Source organism: Sus scrofa, chromosome 12, assembly GCF_054392235.1.
Source record: "Sus scrofa isolate SSC_HxYL_T2T_F1_AM1 chromosome 12, Sscrofa_HxYL_maternal_Yorkshire_Landrace_v2.0, whole genome shotgun sequence".
Lineage (NCBI taxonomy): Eukaryota > Metazoa > Chordata > Mammalia > Artiodactyla > Suidae > Sus > Sus scrofa.
In genome coordinates, this window is record NC_139394.1 from 45,297,070 (window position 1) to 45,318,059 (window position 20,990).

A 20,990-nucleotide genomic window follows, 5' to 3' on the forward strand; every position below is an offset into this window, starting at 1 on the left:
GGAGGAGGGGGTGATTTATTCCAACTTGGGGGGACTAGGATGGCTTCATGAAGGAGGTAGCATTTTGTGTCATTTTTTAATTTTTAAGATTTTTAGTAGAGTATAGTTGATTTACAGTGTTATGTCAATTTCTGCTGTGCAGTGTAATGACCCAGTCATACATAGATATACATTCTTTTTCTCATAGTGGCTTCCATCATGGTCCATCCCAAGAGACTGGATATAGTTCCCTGTGCTGTGCAGTAGGACCTCATTGCTTATCTATTCTAAATGTAATAGTTTGCTTAAGCCAACCCCAAACTCTCCATCCATCCCACTTCCTCGCCCTCCTTCTCGGCAACCACGAGTCTGTTCTCTAAGTCTGTTAATCTGTTCTGTAGGTAGGTTCATTGGTGCCCTATTTTAGATTCTACATATGGGTGATATCATATAGTATTTGTCTTTCTCTTTTTGACTTAACTTCACTTAGTATGAGAATCTCTAGTTGCATCCATGTTGCTGCAAATGGCATTATTTTGTTCTTTTTTATGGCTGAGTAGTATTCCACTGTGTGTATGTACCATATCTTCTTAATCCACTCATCAACAGACATTTAGGTTGTTTCCATGTCTTGGCTATTGTGAATAGTGCTGCAGTGACTATAGGGATGCATGTATCTTTTTGACTTATCGTCTGGACACATGCCCAGGAGTGGGATTCCTGGATCATATGGTATTTTAGTGAGGCCCTCAAGAGGAATAAAAGGAGCAGTGAGTACATCCCAGGGCCTGGAAACTGTGCCAGTGAGATTACCTATAAAATATAAGCTTGGATAGAGTCAGGAGCAGGAGAGAATGCTGCAGAGTTGGTCCTTCACTGGCTGTGAGGGACCCCAAATGTTGTAGGTCGGGGAGCTCTTGAGAGTTCTGAGTGACATGGTCATTTTTACTTTAAAGAAAAAAAAAAGCTTGGGCCACGCCCACAGCCTGTGGAAGTTCCCAGACCAGGGATCAAACTTGCGCCCCAGCAGTGACAACGCTGGATCCTTAACCCACTGAGCCACAAGGGAACTCTACATTTTGCTTTCTTAAGAGTCATGTTTGGCAGCATCCTGGTTGAGGACGGTTTAGCGAAGAAAGATGTTGCAAAGGCATGCTTTCTGTGTAATTGTCTTGTTATTGTTGCTATTAAAAAAAAATAAGAGTCGTGGAGTTCCTGTCATGGCTCAGTGGTAATGAACCTGAGTAGGATCCATGAGGATGCGGGTTTGATCCCTGGCCTTGCTGAGTGGGTTAAGGATCTGGCATTGCGGTGAGCTGTGGTGTAGCTTGCAGCTGTGGTGTAGCTTGCAGCTGTGGCTGGGATCTGGTGTTGCTGTGGCTTTGGGGTAGGCTGGCAGCTGTAGCTCTGACTTGACCTCTAGCCTGGGAACTTCCATATGGCATGAGTGTGGCCCTAAAAAGCAAATTAAATAAACAAGTCAGGCCTTTATTGGGCTCTTATCGTTTTAATCATTCCTTCGTGGCGCTCACGTCCTTTGGTGTGAATTACTGACTGTGGCATGGAAATACTATTTCAGGCTGTGAAAAACATCCGCATCACATACTAAGAAGTATTAAGGCATTAAGGGAAGATTTAGGCCTGTGATTCACCTTGGCCGCACAGTGGAATTTCCTGCGGAGCTTTAAAACATGCCAATGTCTGGGTTCCAACTCAGAGGTGTCTGGGTTGAAGGCTGGACATCAGGATTTTTCAAAGCTCACCCGATCAATTCGAATGCTTAGCCAAGGTGAACAACTACCAGCAAGAGAAGCGACAGCCTGGGAAGCTGGCTTGCTGGTTGGTCTTCTTCCACAGAGACGCGAGCCCGAGCCTTGGTCCTTAGCCACGTTGTGTCTGCAGCTCACCGTCTGTGCCCGCCGTGTTCCTCCTGCTCGCAGTGTTCGGTGGCCAGTGGGCAGTCCTGCTTGGCCATGTGACTGCTTGGCCGTGCAAGAGCGTTCTTAGCTTAGAGCAGCCAGGCCGAGGCTCTGCTGGCCAGGACTTGAAGTTGTAAGGTTTTGCTCTTAGAATTAGGCATTGAGGGCTTTCCAACTTCCCCAGCAGGAAGAACCTTTATCTTGGGCAGCGTATCCCATTTGGCTTCCGAGCCCTGATAAGCTTATCTGTGGGGTCTTGGACTTCACTGTGGGGCTTCCCAGTCTTTCCGGGATGCCTGTGGTTGGCTAGAGCTGTCCAGTAGATTGCGATTGCCAAGTTCAGGGTGCTGATCTTTTGGTTAGAGTGAAGGGTATAGACTGGGGCTCCAGAAGGTATTGCCTGGGCGTGGGGTGGGGGTACTGGGGTTCAGAGTAAGGATGGGAGCTGGGCTTCAGCTGCCCTTTCTCAGGAATGCCTGGCTGCCCATCAGAGTGGTCAGAAGCAAGCCTTCCTTGCTGGGGTCCGACTGAATTCATCTTGTTGTCTCTGTGAGGATGTGGTGAATAAAGACGTGGCTTCTGGGGCACATGGTTCCAGCAGACACTAAGAAAAGGGTCAGGTCACTCGCTGACTGAGAACCTCCCCATGTCTCATCACAGGGCTCAGGGCAGGGTCCACCTCTTAGCTTTCATGACGGTGCCATCTCTACCGTGGCAGCGCTCACCTGCCTGTTTCTCTTTCCCTCCTTGTGCGGTTTCTGTGGCTCATGCTGTGACCTCGATTACTGTCTCGGAGGATGTCACAGCTGTCTAACCTGCCCCTAGGGATCTGATGAGAGTGTCTGATCTGATGACATGGCTGGACGGGGCCTTTTTTGGATCTGGAGGCCCTCCTTCAGGCCATTGGCACTTGGGGACCGATGTTGGCCGGGGAGTGGGGCTGGGCGGGTCACAGGAGGAACGGACCGCTTCTAAAATCCCAACTGGAAATAAATCTTCATTTGCAAGTCCCACCTCTGGCGCCAACTACAGCTGCATCCTAGGAAGCCTCAGGTCGATCCCGGCTTCCGGGAGGCCTTTCAGATGGAGCCTGGGATGCTCTGGACTCTGTCTGCTGGAAGAAGGGCAGGCCTGTCCATCATCAGTTTCCTTGACCTTGGCTGCGGTGAGTCTCCCCATCATAGATACAAAGAAGGAGCATTGGCTTCAGAATCAGAGGGTCAGCTCCTAGAAGCTGATTCCAGCACCCACCAGCTGCGTGAACTTGGTAAATTGCTCTGAGGCTCAGTGATTTCAGAGCTTCTCAATCTTGGCACTACTGATGTTTAGAGCCTGTTACTTGTTTGTGTTGGGGGCTGCCCTGCCCATCAGAGGATGTTTAGCCGTATTTCTGTCCCCTAGTACCTCTCCCGGAGTTCCCGTCATGGCTCAGTGGGTTAAGGACCTGATGTTGTCTCTGTGAGGATGCGGGTTTGATCCCTGGCCTTGCTGTGGGCTGGTGTTGCTGTGGGCTGTGGCATGGGTCACAGATGCAGCTCCCATTTGACCCCTAGCCTGGGAACTTCCATATGCTGCAAGTGCGGCTGTAAAAAGAAAAAATAAAAGCAGAAGTAATACCTCTCTCCTCCGGCCAAGTTTTGACCGCTGGAAATATCTCCAGACATTGCACAGTGTCACTGTCTCCTGTGGGGCAGAATTGTCTCTGGTTGAGAACTCCTGGTTTGGGAGTTCTCAGCGTGGCTCAGCGGTAACCAGTCTGACTAGTATCCATGAGGATGAGGGTTTGATCCCTGGCCTCACTCAGTGGGTTAAGGATCTGGTGTTGCCGTGAGCTGCGGTGCAGGTCACAGACGTGGCTCGGATCTGGCGTTGCTGTGGCTGTGCTGTCGGCCAGCATCTATAGCTCCGATTCAGCCCCTAGCCTGGCAACTTCTCTATGCTGCAGGTGTGGCCCTAAAAAGCCAAAAAAAAAAAAAAAAAAAAAAAAGAAAAAAGAGAGAGGGAGAACTCCTGGTCCTGATTTATTGGTAAATTGGGGTGAATCCCCTCTGGATCAAAGGTTTGTCCTCAGATGTAGATAAGTGTGGGTGTCAAGAGCTAGCCCTTGGCACACAGCAGGTGGCCCTTAGGGAGCATGATGAGACCCGGGAGGCTGTGGGTTCTTTTGGCCACTTTGTGGGAACAGCTTCCCTTGCTGATGCCAGGCCTTGCGAGGTTCCCCAAACCAGGTGGGCACAGGCTCACTGGCACTTCTGGTCCCCTGGCCTGTGGCCATGCATGTGGGCGTCAGCCTCCCCGGCTTCTGTCCCACAGCCCAGAGCCAGAGTTGCTCCCTGTGGCATAGATGGATATTTGGTTGCAGCCAACAGGGCTGGGCCTCCAGGGCTCGCTTTCAGGGGCCTAGGGATTCCCAGGCAAAGACTGCTCCCAGCAGGATCTTCTTTAGGAGCAGGGAGGGGAAAGAACTAACCGTTTCTGAGCATGACCATGGCATCACCCCATCTCTTCGGAGAGATTCTTCTCTCCTGCACCAGGAAGAGTAGAAAACCACCGAGAGAAAAGCAAGATCCTTAGAGACAGAGCCCTGAATTCGTGTCCTCTTGTTGCCTCTAAACTGAGAAACTATATCAGTATCTCTATTTATTTATTTATTTATTTTTTGTCTTTTTGCCATTTCTTGGGCCGCTCCCGCGGCATATGGAGGTTCCCAGGCTAGGGGTCGAATCGGAGCTGTAGCTGCCGGCCTACGCCGGAGTCACAGCAACGCAGGATCCGAGCCATGTCTGCAACCTACACCACAGCTCCCGGCAACGCCGGATCCTTAACCCACTGAGCAAGGGCAGGGACCGAACCCGCAACCTCATGGTTCCTAGTCGGATTCGTTAACCACTGCGCCACAACGGGAACTCCAGTATCTCTATTTAATATCTCTATATCTCACATACACATTTATGTCACATATATAATACATATATATATATCATATATGTGATGTATATGATAGAGTTAGCATGAACATTTAATTACATCAGATAATGGATGCCCAGCCCAGGGTCTGGCATATAATAAGTCATAACGATTTGGTGGTTCTCTTCTCCGTTTTTAAAAAAATTACACTTTGGAGTTCCCCTCGTGGCGCAGTGGTTAATGAATCCGGCTAGGAACCATGAGGTTGTGGGTTTGATCCCTGGCCTTGCTCACTGGGTTAAGGATCCAGCGTTGCTGTGAGCCGTAGTGTAGGTTGCAGACGCAGCTCGGATCTGGCACTGCTGTGGCTGTGGTGTAGGCTGGTGGCTATAGCTCTGATTCGACCCCTAGCCTGGGAACCTCCATATGCCATGGGAGCGGCCTAGAAAAGGCAAAAAGACAAAATAAATCAATAAATAAATATAAACAAACAAATATTACGCTTGTTAAACTCCAGTGAATTTACATACAATATGGTCCTCGTTTCAGGGGTACAGCTTCAGAGCCTTTTCCCTTGTAGATTCTGTGTTGTGTGTAGTGCTGTCTATCTGTTCACCCCATACTCCTAATTTATCCCCCCTCTCCCCTCCCCGCTTTGGTAACCGTAAGTTTGGTTTCTGTCTGTGAGTCTGTTTCTGTTTTGCAAGGAAGCGCATTTGTATTATTCTCTTTTCCCTTCATGTAAGTGATCTCAGTTCATTCTGTCAATGAAACAGGGAGGCAGGTATTAAATTGGGGTGGCCCCCATCAGGCCCCTGATGGCTTAGATTGGGGCCTGGGTCTAGAAACCCTGTGTTTCTAGGGTTCCCAAGGGCCCCCACCCAGCTAATGAGACCAGTGAGGCTGGGCTTCCAGGATGGGTGGGGAAGGCTTGACTGCTTTTCCTGGAGCCCTCGGAGTTTATAGAGAACATCCATGGGCACGCTCATCATCTGTGCACAGCAGCAGGGCAGGCAGGGCGGAGAGGAAAGTCAAGTTCAAGGAAGTTAAGGGGCTTTTTTCCAAAGTCACCCTCTGGCATGTTGCACAGTCAGGATCTCCACAGAGGTGGACCCGATGTGCCATTCCTCACCTGGCTTATGATGTCTGCCCCCCCTACAGAAAGTATGAGGCTCCTCCTTCCTCAGAGACCGCCCCCCAGCCTCAGGCTTCGAGGGTGCAGGGTGGGGTACTTCACATTCCAGAACAGCATCCACAGTTGGCACGAAAGTTCCCAGATGACCCCGCTGGAGAGCCAGGGGGCCTAAATCTGTCGAGAGAGGAGAGGAGAAGCTGGAGCCAAGGTAATTCACCCAAGGGCTGGCACTCAGATTCTCCGACACTCATCTCCAGATGCTCAGACTCTCGAGGGGCTTTGTCTTCACCTGGTCCCGTTGAGCAGTGGTCCTTTCATGGGAAAGGCATACAGGGCCACAGACGGAAGCATTTCTCCCTTGTTTTTTTTGGAGAGGGGAGAATATGACATATTTCTATGAGATCTAGCAACAGAATTCAGGCTTGGGAGTTGCCACTGGCTAGCAGTTCCTGCTGACCACTGCCTGTGCTGTCAGAGGCCCACAGGCTGGCTGGACCCCCAGGGACACTGGATGACCAGGCTGCGCTGAGTCAGAGCTGGCCGAGCTCGGGTCCTGGTGGCTGAGCTGGGGGCAGAGACCTTTCTGTGGCTATTTATAGGTCCTGATGTTCAAAGGGGAGGGAGCTCTATCAGTGTGAGACAGTAGAGCCAGGGGTGGGGGTGGGGGGTGGGGCTGGCGATTTATTTCTGGAAAGGACGACTGACTCAGAATGGATGTCTCTAAGCAGTGGTCCCTCCCCAGCTTCTCTCCCTCCCACCCCTATTATTTAGCACGGGTACGAGGCCCGGTCCAAAACTCCGCTCTCAGCACATCACTGCTGGGCTCTCTTCAAGGAGCGGTCCCCACTGCCCCTTCCCCACTGCCTGGGTTTCCAGGCTCAGCTTCCAAAGCTTCCGAATCCATGCCCTAAATCCTGCTCACACATGCAATCCACTCTTTCCTGAAGGCTCTCTTTCCCCACTGGCTCCTCAGCTCTGCTCATCCTGCGCCTTCTGTGCGCTTGTTCAAAGTCTGCTCATCTCCTTACATCTGATTCAATGCAACTTCCTCCCCTGAGGCTTTCCTGGCATCTCCCTTCTCCCATCTCCCCCCATTGGGTCCATGTTCTCCCTCCGTGGAACATCTTGGCACTTTTTCTTCTCCTAGCATGTGCATCAGATTGGCCTTAGAACATATTGATTTGTAAGCATCTCTTCCGCTGACACCCATCTCTTATTCCATAAAGCATTTATTTCGTTTGTTTGTTTTTTTCTTTTTAGGGCCACACACACGGCATATGGAGGTTCCCAGGCGAGGGGTCAAATCGGAGCTGTAGCTGCAGGCCCATGCCCCAGCCACAGCAACTTGGGATCTGAGCCGAGTCGGCGACCTACAGCTCACGGCAACGCCAGATCTGCAACCCCATGAGCGAGGCCAGGGATCGAACCTGCGTCCTCATGGATGCTAGTCAGATTCGTTAACCACTGACCCATGACAGGATCTCCTCGTAAAGCAGTTATTAAACATCTACCATCTGCTGGGCAGTTCTCATGCATGCACTTGTTATACAGGTAATAACCAGTAATACAGTCCCTGGCCCTCCCGGAGCTTGCGTCCTGCTGGGAAAACAAGCATTCTAGCAAGTTCATTGTGGAGTGACAGTCACCGTGGAGGGACTTCCAAAGTTTAGAGGTAATTGTTCACTCTGTTTGAGGACACGAATAGACACAAAAGCATCCCAGAGGCCAAAGGCATTTTTCGGACGGGGACTGTGTCTTTCTTGTCTGTTCCCTGCAGCATCCGGGACAGAGTTGATGCTTAGGACATGGGCGTTGCTTTGGGAAGAGGCAGGTCTAGGCTCTGGTCTCTCCAGGCTCCGTTGAGCCCTGGCTCCTACCTCCCACTGCAGTTATCCAGTTTCGTAAGGGTTTGCACGTCCATCTCCACACAAGCCGTGAGCCCCTGGGAGGGCAGTGGTTGAATCTAATTCATCCCTGCATTGTCTTCAGAGCCTGCCCGGAGGAAGGGTTTAATGGAGCTTTGCTGGATGTAGTCACAGGTAGCAATGACTGTCCCCAACGGATCCTACCTTGGAAAGAAGCGGAGAGGCTCAGGTAGATCGGTCCGTTTTCCTCAGGTCTCTAATTTGGTCCTTTTACAATGTGCGAATGACTGAATCGCCCAACCCCATAGACAGCCTGCAGGGTGCAGAGCCACCCTCAAAATGACAAGGTGCAAATTCCTACAGTGGCTTTATTATCACCCAGCTGGGCCCACCTGGCTGTTGGATGACAGAGCTTCCTGCTGCCCTGGGCCAGCTGCCTTGTTACTTGCAGTGCTCTCAGCTCCTCAGGCCCCCTTAGGAGGCAGGAAATGGTGTGTCTGGAAGGTGACAGCTAGTGTTAGCCTTCATTCTGCACTTGGTTCTCTCGTAACCCATCTTCTAGATTTCAAGGAAGCATTGATCTGGAGGTGGGGGCGGCGGGGGGGTGGGTCCAGAAAAGGTGAGTGTTGCTTTGGCTGGGTACTAGTATGCCCTGTTTTAAGTATTCAATATAGGTGTTCAATAGAAGGGTTTTGTGGCCAAGGAAACTTGAGGAAAATCTGGGTGAAACAGAACTGCCTCCATACCTTTACTGCAGGACTTATCAGCACCTTTACTGTGGCTGACATGTACTGTGAATCTCTGGTAGGATGTACAGTAAGTAGTGATATTCCCACCCAGCCAAGAACCTTTTAACACTCCAGAGCAAACTTTTGGGAATTACCCATCCCAGATTAATCATGAACCTGTTAGAACAGGTTCCCAGCCAAAGCTCCCCAGGAAGTACCAGTGAATCCCCAGACCACTCTCTCTGCTGACACATTCCCACCCCCAGCTCTCGCTTTCAGCAAAACTAGAAAGAAGCCAGGGTTCCCATTCTGGCTCAGCGAGTTAAGAATCCAACATAGTGTCCATGAAGATGCTGGTTTGATCTCTGGCTTTGATCGGTGGGTTAAGGTTCGGGCGTTGCTGCAAGCGGCAGCGTAGGTCACAGATGCGGCTCGGATCTGATGTAGCCATGACTGTGGTGTAGGCCGGCAGCTGTAGCTCTGATTCGACCCCTAGCCTGGGAACTTCCATATGCCACGGGTGCCGCCCTAAAAAGAAAATAAACAAAAGACAAGAAAGAAGCCAACTCTGACCCTTTTGCTTCTGCAGGGCATCAGGTACATGCTCCGTCCAGAGGGCTCCGGGTGCTATGAGTAATAACCTGTTATCTGGCCCTCAGTTCTAGCGCTGGAATTACCCCACTCCTGGGAGGTCGCCAGGCAGGGACTATTATCCACCCCTCCCATTTACCAGTGAGGAAACTGAGGCTCTGAGAGGGGAAGTGACTTGTCTGAGGTCCTGCAATGCACAAGCAAGCCCTTCCTCTGCTAATGGCATTGACAGCGTGTGCTTTGCAGCGACAGCGGCTGGCATGCCGTATGTGGCCATTGGCCATCACGGAGGAGGCCGAAAGAGGCTGAGCATCCCCCTGGCTCCCTTACAAGGCCAGCGCCCCCCTGCTGCTGCCAGGGCCCATGAGGCTCCCCGTGCCAGGGGTCCCTGGGAGCTAGAGAACTGGGCTTGTGGATAGGGATGAGGGGTGGTCCTTGCAGGGGGTGCTTTGATCAGACTGAGTGACTCTACCCCTCACCCCTGCACCGACTCCAACAGTTGGGATGGTTTTCATGAACTCACAGCCACAGTCTGAGCCTCTTTCCATTCATTTCCTTCTTTCCCTCCTTCTCTCTTTCTTCTGTTCTCTCTGGAACATTTACTAAACGTGTACAAGTGTGAGGCAGTGCGTGAGGCATACAGTGTGTTGCTGATCCTCTTCCTTGTAGGATCCGTTCATGGCTCAGTGTGCACTTCCTGCCTGGGGCCCTCCTTCATTTAATTCTTACAACCACCCTGTGAGCTAGTATCTAACTATAACCCTTTCTAAAGAAATCCGAGGTTCAGAGAGGTTGCGTAGCTTCCCCATGGTCACACAGCTAGAAGGAGGCAGCCGGAATGTGGATCTAGGATGGCTGGTCTCCTTTGCCCAAAGCCTGGGATGCTCAGCACAAGACCCCCTCTGAGCTTGTAGAGCCTCGGGTCTGCACTTTGCACACCCCGCCCTTCCTCCTTCAGCCTGCTCCTTTCCTTGAATGGGACAGCTTCCCGCATTCGTTCTGGAGTCCATCTGTCCCTTCACCTGGAGGACACAGGTGACATCTGACTCCTCCTTGGAGTCGTTAGCCTCGTCTAGGTAGAGAAAGAGCAGAGGAGGCAGAGGTGCCTGGCTGACCCCTGGGAGGGGAAGGAACGTATCCAGGCTGAGAAGGGTCTCTGCCCGCCCCCCCATATCTTTCTTCTTGATTCTAGCTGCTTATTTGTGGAGTGAGATTGGTTGCTATATGACTGGTTTGGGAAGGGGGTGAGTTTCACGGTCTGGAGAGAAAAAGGGGGTTGCATTCCCAACCAAACTGAAACTGCTGGCTCTGGGGACCCACGCTGGCTGGCCCTGGCAGTTCGGTTGGCTCAGAGCAAATTCGAGATGGTTCCAGCTGGAGGGGAGCCTCAGCAATCATCTCTCTCTCTTTCTTCATCTCTCTCTCTCTCTTTCTCTTTTTTTTTTTTTGTCTTTACGGAGTTCAGAATGAAGCTAAAGAGAGATAAGCAGACCTGAGAGTTAGAGACCGACTCAGTGAGACAGAGAGATGGGAGATAAGGAGATTGGGAAGCTGAGATCCTGTGATAGTCAGGCCTCATTTGGAGTCGGAGAAGCCCTGATTCTGACCCCTCTTTGATGTGCTTCTCCATCACACACCGACACCCAGCGTCTGGGGTTTTGTCTTGCACCAACCAGTCTCCCAGTCCCCGGACCCCAGCTGGGTGTCCTTCCATTCAATTCAGTTCTGACACTAACTACCAGAGAAATGCTGGACCCCCGCCTGCTGGGTTAAGGGCTGCGTCCCAGCTGTCCCCCACTTTGCATCCCAAGTCCTGGCCTTTCGTACGTCTGACCAGCTGGAAATTGGGGTTCCCCCCATCCCTTGTTTGGCTTTGCTACGTTGCTGGAGTGGCTCACAGAACTCAGGGGAGCACTTTCCTTACCATCATTGGTTAAGTATAAAGGATGCAGCTCAGGAACAGCTGGATGGGAGAGATGCACAGACCGAGGTATGGGGGGGAGGGGTGAACTGTGCCCTCCTGGGCGCCCCCCCCCGCAACGTCAACGTGTTCACCCACCCAGAAGGCTCCCACCTCTGGGTGCCGGCTCTACTGCCCGCTTACCTGAGGATGTGGGGCACCCAGTCCCAGCTGCAGCCTACTGTTGGGTGTAGGGCAGTGGGCTGCCTTCTGCATGTTTGTCTGGGGTTTGGGGGTGGCTGGCAGCTCTAACCCTGAGCCCCATGTCTCCCTGGCTAGGCTGTAACCACAGCGAACTTCATTGCTGGCTCTCATTGCCGCTGTCTGGCCAGTGCTTTGGGAACCACTGTCCTTTTGATGGTCTGGGGCCAAGGTTCTCCCCGTGGAGGGGCTCTGCCTGTCCCCAGGGCCTCCGGTCCTCCCCCAGGTCCTCCGCGTCCCTCCACGAGACAACGGAGGAGACACACACCAGCTCTCGGGTGTGCCAGTCCAGAGCTGACCCACTTCTCCTGCCTTCACACTCTGCTGAGCAGAAAACTCCAGCCCAGGGCCCCACTCTGGCACAGCGGGGCTGGGACACATGGTCCAGCTGGGAGCCCAAGAGGAAGAAATGTCCAGGGGCCGCTGACGCCTCTGTCACATCCTCCCCGCTCTTGGCAGCCAAGGGTTCCAGTATCTCAGCTCCCACCTGTCTCCTCAGCACCCAGCTGCCTCCCCGCCCTTCCCACCACATCTGGGTGCCTGTGGCCCATCGGGGACATCTAGGCGTGCGATCCCAGCTCCGCAGCCTGCTGAGTGAGGAGCCGGAAGCCAATCCCACGATCTTGCCGGCCTCAGTTTCCTGCTCGGTCAGATGGCGATAATTGTCTGTACAGATCACTTGCTCACTTATTAAATCACATGGGAGAGGAGCCGAGGTGTTGGCGGCAGAGACCCCTCGAGAGCAGCCTGGCTCTGTCACTTGAGCATCATTTCTGGCTGCTTCTCTGATCTCCTGGACGTTCCGTGAGCTACCCGATGTCCTTGAACACCTTCCTTGATGGATGACACCAGCTCGAGAGGCTTCTGCTGAGCTGGTGTTGCCCCCAGGGCTGCATTTAGACCTCTAGTTGTCTCCTGATCCAGGACAAGGTCATGGTGTTTCAGCATCCGCACCTACTGTAATTCAAAGCAAACCAATATAATGCACATCTGCTCGCACACACAACCGGGACAGGTGCTGGGCTCCTGGGATCTACTAACGGCAGGGAAGGCTGGTGCTCAGCAGACCTCGGCCGAACAGAGGAGGTAGATGAGGGCCAGACATGTGCTGTGGTGTGTCAGGCATACCGTGGTGAGGCCACATAAGGCTCCCTGGGGGCTCTGAGGAACAAGAGAGCACATCTGCTCTAGGACTCAAGGAAGGCTTCACAGAGGAAGCGACTAAAATAGGAACGGAGGGTGTTTCCCAGGACAGGGAAGGAACATCATTTAAAGCAGAGGAGGCGCCAGACGCAGATGTGGCCACGGTGCGAGGGACCAGGACATATTCCTGAAAGAACCGTGGGGGTAATGGGAGTGTAGACGGTGAGCTGGAGAGGATTTGGACCTGAGGCTGCATAGGCAGACGAAGAACAGATCAAGGCGGAGCTTTGACCACAGCGTGGAGAGGGCTGAGTTGGGAGACATGGAGAATCCATTGAAAGACGGTAACTAGGGAAGTGGTATCGCCAGACTGGGCTTTAGAAAGATCTCTCTAGCAGCACGAAGGAGTATGGATTGGAAAGGTCAACAGACCACTTATGAGACTCTTGTAGTAATCTGGATTTTTAAAATGCTGTTGTGCAGATCAATGATGCCGAGGTGCGTGAAGCAGCTTTTAAACCGCTTAGAAAGTGTTTTAAATATTAGAGTAACAGCAGGCGATCCCACCCAGTGGGCTTCTGCGAGGTTTCAGGCCTTGCAGGAAGCACTTGCCATGCGTTCTTGCTTGGACTTCACTCTGTGCCTCAACTTCCTCTCCTGCAAAATGGTGAGAAAAATAATACCAACTTCACCAAACGGTTGTGACGTCGACGTGACTTGTTATGTGGATATCATACAGAGAGCGTCTATAGAGAGCTTTGGTCAAGCCTTCTGGAAAGGCTGTGGTGACAGCCATCCTAGGAGGCTGTCCCAGGAGGTAGGCTGTCATGGTTCCATCTCACCGATGGGGGCGCCGAGGCTCGCAAGACCACGCAGGTTTGAGGGGCCAGCCCCAGGGTTCAGACCTAGACTGCCGTCGCTGCTGGCTCCAGGCTTTCAGCCCATACATGACCCGTGTGGTCCTTGTCATGGTCATGATGACTTCAGAATCTCGTGAGAAGCAGGTGCGTGACCAAGGTGACTCTCAGAGACGTCCCCATTGTTGAGCAAAGGATGCCTGCCACGAGCTGGCTGCCATTTCCACACGTCCACCCCCTCCCACTCCTGGAGGGTCAAGGGTGGGAGGTTCCCACTGGGTTTCTGGATCATGGCACCAGTTTGGCTTGAGCTCAGTAGCTCCATCTAGGTTGCAGGGCCACTGAGCCCGCCTAGAATCCCACCCAGGCAGCTGTGAGTTTTCTCTCCTTTTCCAGGGCCAGCAGGCTGTCTCTTAACAGGCAGGGTTGTCCACTCAGAGCTTCCCATCTCCCCTGGGGGGGGGGGACCGCATTCCAGGGGATTCTAGATTCTTCTCAGAGCTTGGGGGAGACATCACCTGCCAGCTTGAAGCCATGGGAACCCTGGAAGCCCAGAGAAATGTTCACTGGGGGGCAGTGAAGCCAGGCTCCATGAATTTTTGATGGATTCCCCTCCTGAAGATATCAGCGTGCCCTTGAAGGTGGATAATTGAAATTCAGATTTGGATATTCTATTACTCGGCGATATTCTTTATGAGGCTGCTTTGCGCTTCCCGGTGACTTGGTTGCAGCTTTAGTGACTCCATTATGGAGAAATATATTGATTTGTCAGGGTGGTGTCAGGGGCGCTGCTCTGATGAAAATTGATTTATCTCTCTCCGAGCAGCTTGTGTTTTTAATTCGTCTCTGCCTCCAACAAGGCGTGGGGAGGGGGGGGTGTGTATAAGGAGGGCGCCTCCCCTGTTGGGACTCTGTTTACCACGCCACACTGTAAAGAAAGCGCAGGCTGCAGCCCTGGCTCCGCTCTTATGTTCTGTGCCAAGGAGATGCAAGAGCTCCTCCTTTGCCTCGGCTGGTGCTGGAACATTTGTGTTCATTCTTCCCCTCCCATGACACCGTCGCCCCATGGTGGGGAGTGATGGATGGGGCCCGTAACTCCCCCCAGCATGGAAGAATGGCTGTCTCTCTCTCTCTAGACGAGAAGCAAGTCGATATTGAAGCAGCAAGTGGAACCTGAGAGGTTTGCATTTGCATTCCGATGAACGGCAGGGAATAACTTTTAATTGTGAGATGCTCTCTCTCTCTTTTTTCTTTTTGGTCTTTTGTCTCTTTAGGGCCGCGCCCGTGGCATATGGAGTTTCCCAGGCTAGGGGTCTAATTGGAGCTGTAACCACTGGCCTACACCACAACCACAGCCACAGCAACGCGGGATCTGAGCCGCATCTGCGACCTACACCACCGCTCACGGCAGTGTGGGATCCTTAGCCCACTGAGTGAGGCCAGGGATCAAACTCAAAAACTCATGGTTACTAGTCGTGTTCGTTAACCACTGAGCCATGACGGGAACTCCCTGGGAGACATCTCTTGATGTTCGCTGGCTCTTCCCTTCATTCATCCCAGCTGGTGTGGTGGAATCCAGATGCCTGGCTGAGGCCCTCTCCTCTCCTGCTTTCTGACTGCTTGTGCTGGGCAGTGATCTCATCTCTCTGAAAGTCGGTCTCCTTAATCATAATTAGAAGACAGTCATACTCAATGGGTAGGATTGGTGGGAGGAGGAAAGGAAATAATGCATGCAAATTCCTTGCACATTGCCTGGCCCCACATCCTAAAAGTAAGAGTTGAAAGTCAATAAGTAAAATAAATAAAATTAAATGGAATCATTATGTGTTAGGCATCTGCTCTGTGACCATGTTGAGTTTGATGAGACGGGTGGCAGATGGTTCCTGCACCAAAGGAGCTCAGTCTACTGCATTAAGAAGATGTGGCCCATATACACAATGAAATACTACTCAGCCATTAAAAGAACGAACTGATGCCATCTGTGGCAACACGGATGCAACTAGAGATTCTCATACTAATGAAGTAAATCAGAAAGAGAAAGGCAAATAGCATATGATATCACTTACCTGTGGCATCTAAAATTCGGCACCAATGAACCTATCTGCAAAACAGAGGCAGACTCACAGACAGAGAGAACAGACTTGTGGTTGCCAAGGGGGGCGGGACGATGGACGGGGAGTTTGGGGTTAGTAGACGCAAATTATTCCATTTAGAGCGGATCAGCAATGAGGTCCTGCTGGACAGCACGAGGAGCTCTATCCAGTCTTTAGGGACAGAACATGATGGAAGATCATAGAAGAACGGGAACGCGTGCGTGAGTGTGACTGGGTCACTTTGCTGTACAGCAGAAATGGGCACAACATGGTAACTCAACTCAAAACAAATTTAAGAGAATAAAACGTGAGTGTGCAGTGCTTCGAAGGGTATATGGGACATAATAGAAATTAAGTAAATGTTAAAAAAAAAAAAAAGGCAAAGAGCTCAATCTCGTGATAGAAATGTGCGGGTCGAGGTGACCTACCTCCGCGAAAGTGCGGAGAGGAACCTCACATCGAGAGGGAGAGGAGAAGGTTCGGAGGGGACTTCCTCGAGGGGGAGATAACCGAGCTCGTTTTGAGGTCGGAATAAAAGTTGGCGAAGTGAAGAAGACAACCAGGGTTGAAGGCAGGGGCAATAGGATGTGAAGAGACCCTTATCATACAAACAAGCCATTGGATGTTGGGATAGTCCAGAAGGCTTGGAACCAAGAGTACGCGAGAGTGTGGTGACAGGAGATGCCTCCAGGATGGTAATTGCAGCCTTCGTGGTAAACGGTCTTGAGCTAAGCAGAGACGCTTTGACACGTGCGTTGATGTCCCAAGGACTCGAAGGTGGCATTACAGGCGTTTCCTCAGGGAAAAGCATGATCAGATCGATACTTTGGAAAGTAGCAGCCACGTGGATGATGGATTGGAGGCTCCTTTACTTGATGGAACCTGTTACAGGAACATCTACTCGGAAGCCTCTGTAATAATCCAGGTGTGAAGAGAGGAAGGGCCACACTAAGGGTGTGATGGGTGAGAATAAGTCAGAGAAGGAGAGACAGGAGGGAGGGGGCATTGCTGGGTTGAAGCTGGTTATGGGGGCTGTCGTGAGAGCGGAAGCCAAGTCACCCTGCAGTGGCTGGCAGGACAGTGGGTGTATTAGTTTCCTGGGGGTGCCTTCACAAAGTACTGTGTACTGGGTGGCTTAAAACAACAGAAACTGGGAGTTCCCGCTGTGGCTCAGTGGGTTAAGGACCTGACTAGTATCCATGAGGATGTGGGTTTGATTCCCCCCGGCCCTCGCTCAGTGGGTTAAGGATCTGGCATTGCCATGAGCTTCAGTGTAGGTTTCAGACACAGCTCAGATCTGGTGTCTCTGTGGCTCTGGTGTAGGCCAGTGCCTACAGCTCCAATTTGACCCCTAGCCTGGAAACTTCCGTATGCCATGGGAGCAGCCCTAAAACAACGGAAATTCATTGTCTGAGTTCTAGAGGCTAGAAGTCCAAAATCAAAGGGTTGGAGGGGCCATGTGTCCTCTGTAATCTGTGGGGAAGAACCCCCCCTTTTTTTTTTTTGGTCTTTTTGCCTTTTCTAGGGCCGCTCCTGCAGCATATGGAGGTTCCCAGACTAGGGGTCTAATCAAAGCTGTAGCCACCAGCCTACACAAGAGCCATAGTAACTCGGGATCCGAGCCGCATCTGTGACCTGCACCACAGCTCACGGCAACGCCGGATCCTTAACCCACTGAGCAAGGGCAGGGACCGAACCCGCAACCTCATGGTTCCTAGTTGGATTAGTTAACCACTGCGCCATGACGGGAACTCCAGAACCCTTCCTTGTCTCTGCTAGCTTCTGGAGTTTGCCAGAAATCCTCGGCATGCCTTGGCTTGTGGGAGCATCAACACAGTCTCTGCCTCCATTGTCACATGGCCGTCTTCTCCCTGTGTATATCTCCTGTTCTTTTAAGGACATCAGCCGTATCGGACTAGGGTCCCACTCTGCTCCAGGATGACCTTGGTCTTCACTTCAACATCTGCCATGGCCCTATTTTCAAATAAAGTCACAGCTGAGGCATTGGGGTTAGAACGTGAACATATCTGGGGGGAGATGCAGTTCCGCTCATAACAGTGCACCTTCTGTCCCCCCACATTCACGTCCTTTCACGAGAAGGACATTTGCCCTCCCCCAACACCCCCCCCCCAAAGTCTTAAGCAGTCCAGCATTAACTCTAAGTCCAAAATCTCATCGAAGTGAAAAATGTATACACACACAGTTCTGTGTCAGATTCCTACCGAGCTGAAAAATGAGGAGGAGCAGGTGGCAGATAGGAGGTAGAGGAAGGAAGACCGAGGAGTTCAGTTTTGGATGTTGAGTTAATAGCTCTCCTGGGACACCAGTGGAAGCTGGGGATTGCACATTCCTATAGGTGGTTGGATTCTACCTATTTTTGCCGGTAGTTGGATACTGTATATTCTTGTGGGCAGTTGGGTATCCCATATATACATAGTTTTAATTTAGGGCTGCATCTGCAGCCATATGGAAGTTCCCAGGCTAGGGGTCAAATTGGAGCTGCAGCTGCCAGCCTACACCACAGCCACACAGGATCCAAGCAACGTCTATGACCTATGCTGCAGCTTGTGGCCATGCAGATCCTTAACCCACTGAGCGAGTCCAGGGATTGAACCCACATCTTCATGGATACTAGTCAGGTTCTTAACCCACTGGGAACTCCTCACATAATCCTCTAGGTTGTTTGGTATCACATATATATTTTTTTCTTTTCTTTTTCTTTTTTTTTAGGGCTATGGAGTTTCCCAGGCTAGGGGTCAAATTGGAGCTATAGCTGCTGGCCTATGCCACAGCCACAGCAACGCCAGATCCGAGCCGCGTCTGTCTGTGACCTACACCACAGCTCGTGGCAATGCTGGATCCTTAACCCCCCGAGCGAGGCCAGGGATCGAACCTGCATCCTCATGGATACTAGTTAGACTCATTTCCACTGAGCTGTGACGGGAACTCCTGGGTATCACATATTCTTGGAGGTAGTTGGGGGCCACATACTCCTGTAGATAGCCGGGTACCATGTATTACTGTAGGTGGTTGGGTATCACGTTGCATGAAGTTGGGTACCTCATATTTCCTGTAGGCGGGTGGGTACCATACAATATTGTAGGCAGTTGAGTATCTCACATTCTTGTAGGTGGATGGGTACTGCATGTTCTTGTAACTTCATTATCCATTTCTCCAATTATCATCTGAGAGGGCCCTAAGAAACCTTATGACAAAAACAATAATTGCTCTAGGGGCAGGAGAGCTCAGGAAATCATGTGGGGCAAAAGCACGTTCTTCTGTTCTAGGTGGATCTAGAGAAGAAAGACAGACAGGTGGAAGGCTGATGGGTCATGGCAGTGAAGGCAGGAGGCATCACTTTCCCCGTTCATTAGATATAGTTCTTTTTTTTTTTTTTTTTTTTTTTTTTTGGTCTTTTTGCCTTTTCTAGGGCTGCTCCTGCAGCATATGGAGGTTCCCAGGCTAGGGGTCGAATTGGAGCTGCAGCCACCAGCCTACGCCAGAGCCACAGCAACGCGGGATCCGAGCCGCATCTGCAACCTACACCACAGCTCACGGCAACGCCGGATCGTTAACCCACTGAGCAAGGGCAGGGACCGAACCCGCAACCTCATGGTTCCTAGTCGGATTCGTCAACCACTGCGCCACGACGGGAACTCCCTCATTAGATATAGTTCTTAGTGCTCACTTTATGCCAGGTACCCTGGGGGACTTCAGCTGCCACAAATCCCGTCCTCAAGGAGCTTCTTGTCATGATGGGATTTGTGTCCGGACAGGAACTTATGGTCCACAAACAATAGGTAAAAGGTAAAAAATATTGACCACCAGGAGGGTAATAAATTGCTGTGAAAATTCACAGAAAGTGGAAGTGATCTTTCCCAGAAGTGTGTGTGTGTGTGTGTGTAAGAGGGGAATTCAAAGAGTTACTGGTCCCAGAGCTGGGCTTTGAAGAATGGGTCATATCTGGGCATGTGGAGATGAGGTCAGGGCAGCTGCCCTTGTAGGCACACAGGAGAAAGGATAACGAGATTAGCTAAGTCTTACCCTGGGGATGTAAGACATTTAAGTATAAAAGTCGAACTGCCTATATTTTGGTATAAAAAAATCAGGCTAACAAAGCAGTGTTTTTATGTTCATTATCTTACTCGATACTCACAATAACGTTATGTAGAAGAGGCTCTGGTTACTCCCATTTTCAGATGAGAAAACAGAGGCTCCGGAGGATTGGGTAGCATGTTAAGCTCGCGCCGTTAGTGAAAGGCAGAGCTGGGACTCGAACCCATGTTCTGCGACTCCAAAGCCCCTCCTTCTGCTGTGTCTGCTTTGCTCCTTTTCTCTCTGCCTTCAAACATCCTGATTCAAACGCGCTTCCTTAGTAAAACTAGCCCAGAAGGATTTCTGCAGGGTTGATGTGGGGGCCAAGGTGAGGGATGCAGACGGGGGCAGCTTATAGGCTGAAACCTTTTCTGATTCCAAGCAAAACATCTCTCCTGCCACAGCTCCTTTGTCCCCCAATGAAAGCCATGCAATGGGCAAGAACAATTTTCTGCCTACGAAGGCAGAAGGTCAGGCCCATAGAAGGTCACCTGGCTGTCAGCACAGTGGACCCGGCCAGGGCAGCACTGATGCCTGTCCATGCTCAAGGTCACTTTCGGCTGCCCTCGAATTTGGGGCTTGGACGGCAGAGCCTTGGAGTGCCCACTCCCTGGATTGGAGCCACACAGTCTCGCCGTCTCACAAAGGACCTGCTGAGAAGACGCAGCATTCAGAGAAGGAAGCAGCTCAGATGGCTGGAGCACGGTGCCCAGGGGGCCTCAGCCTCCGGGTCAGACAGGTCTGCTCTGTTTCCCGATGCTGACCAGCATCCTCTCCGGGACAGAGGATCTGGCCTGGGACCCATGAGCAGTCATCACAAACCCTTCCCACATCCAGGAACATGGCCAGATGCGCATCCTGCTGCCAGCTGCCAGGAACCTGGTCTGTAGGTCTAAAGGGCAGGAGTGCTTTATGACTGCATTGCATCAGCCTTGATGGAATCTTCTGAAAGAAGCCGAGGTGTAGGAAGCTGTAGGAAATGGGTCCTTGTCTGCTGAAGACTTCACCATACTAAATAATAATAATAATAATAATAATAATAATTTTAAAAAGGAAAAAGAGAAAAGTATACTGCTAACAATAAAAGCATTCCTCTATGAGTTTTTACTGTGTCCCTGACCCTATCCTGAACCTCTTTATATTCATTAGCTCATTTAATTCCTTGGTCCCTTATGAAGTGGATGCTATTAGTATTCCCATCTTATAGATAGGAACTGAGGGTTAAAAGAGATTAAATAAACTGTTTGTGGTGGTGGTGGGGATTCGAACCCAGGACTGCCTGGTTGTGGGAGCGTATACTCTTTCTCACCATAACACTTGCTCAGCTTAACTCAGGGAGGCCCCAGCCTGCAGCCAAAGGAAGGGTCCCGAAGCCTGATGGGAACCCTCCCAGGTCCCGGCTAAGACGTTGTGTTGGAGGGTGTCATTCAAGGGCACTGCGGAGCTGTCTTTCCTTCCAAGGCCCAGGCAGAGTAATGGCCTTGAAGCCGATGGGAGACGTGCCCCTTGCTGTTGTT

General features: G+C 51.4%; 1 protein-coding gene across 4 annotated transcripts in view; it reads left to right on the forward strand.

Moving 5' to 3' along the window:
- Positions 1-20,990, forward strand: part of LOC100627824 (acid-sensing ion channel 2) — a 391,320-nt gene that overhangs the window by 25,064 nt on the left and 345,266 nt on the right. Inside the window, exon 3 of one of the 4 annotated variants that reach the window (XM_084985231.1) lies at positions 11,512-15,105. The exons of the other annotated variants lie outside the window; for them this stretch is intronic. Coding sequence (XP_084841357.1) covers positions 11,512-11,583 — 72 coding nt within the window. The 3' untranslated portion in view covers positions 11,584-15,105. Of the gene's footprint in view, positions 1-11,511; positions 15,106-20,990 lie in introns of those variants that run through there. 4 annotated transcript variants of the gene reach the window in all.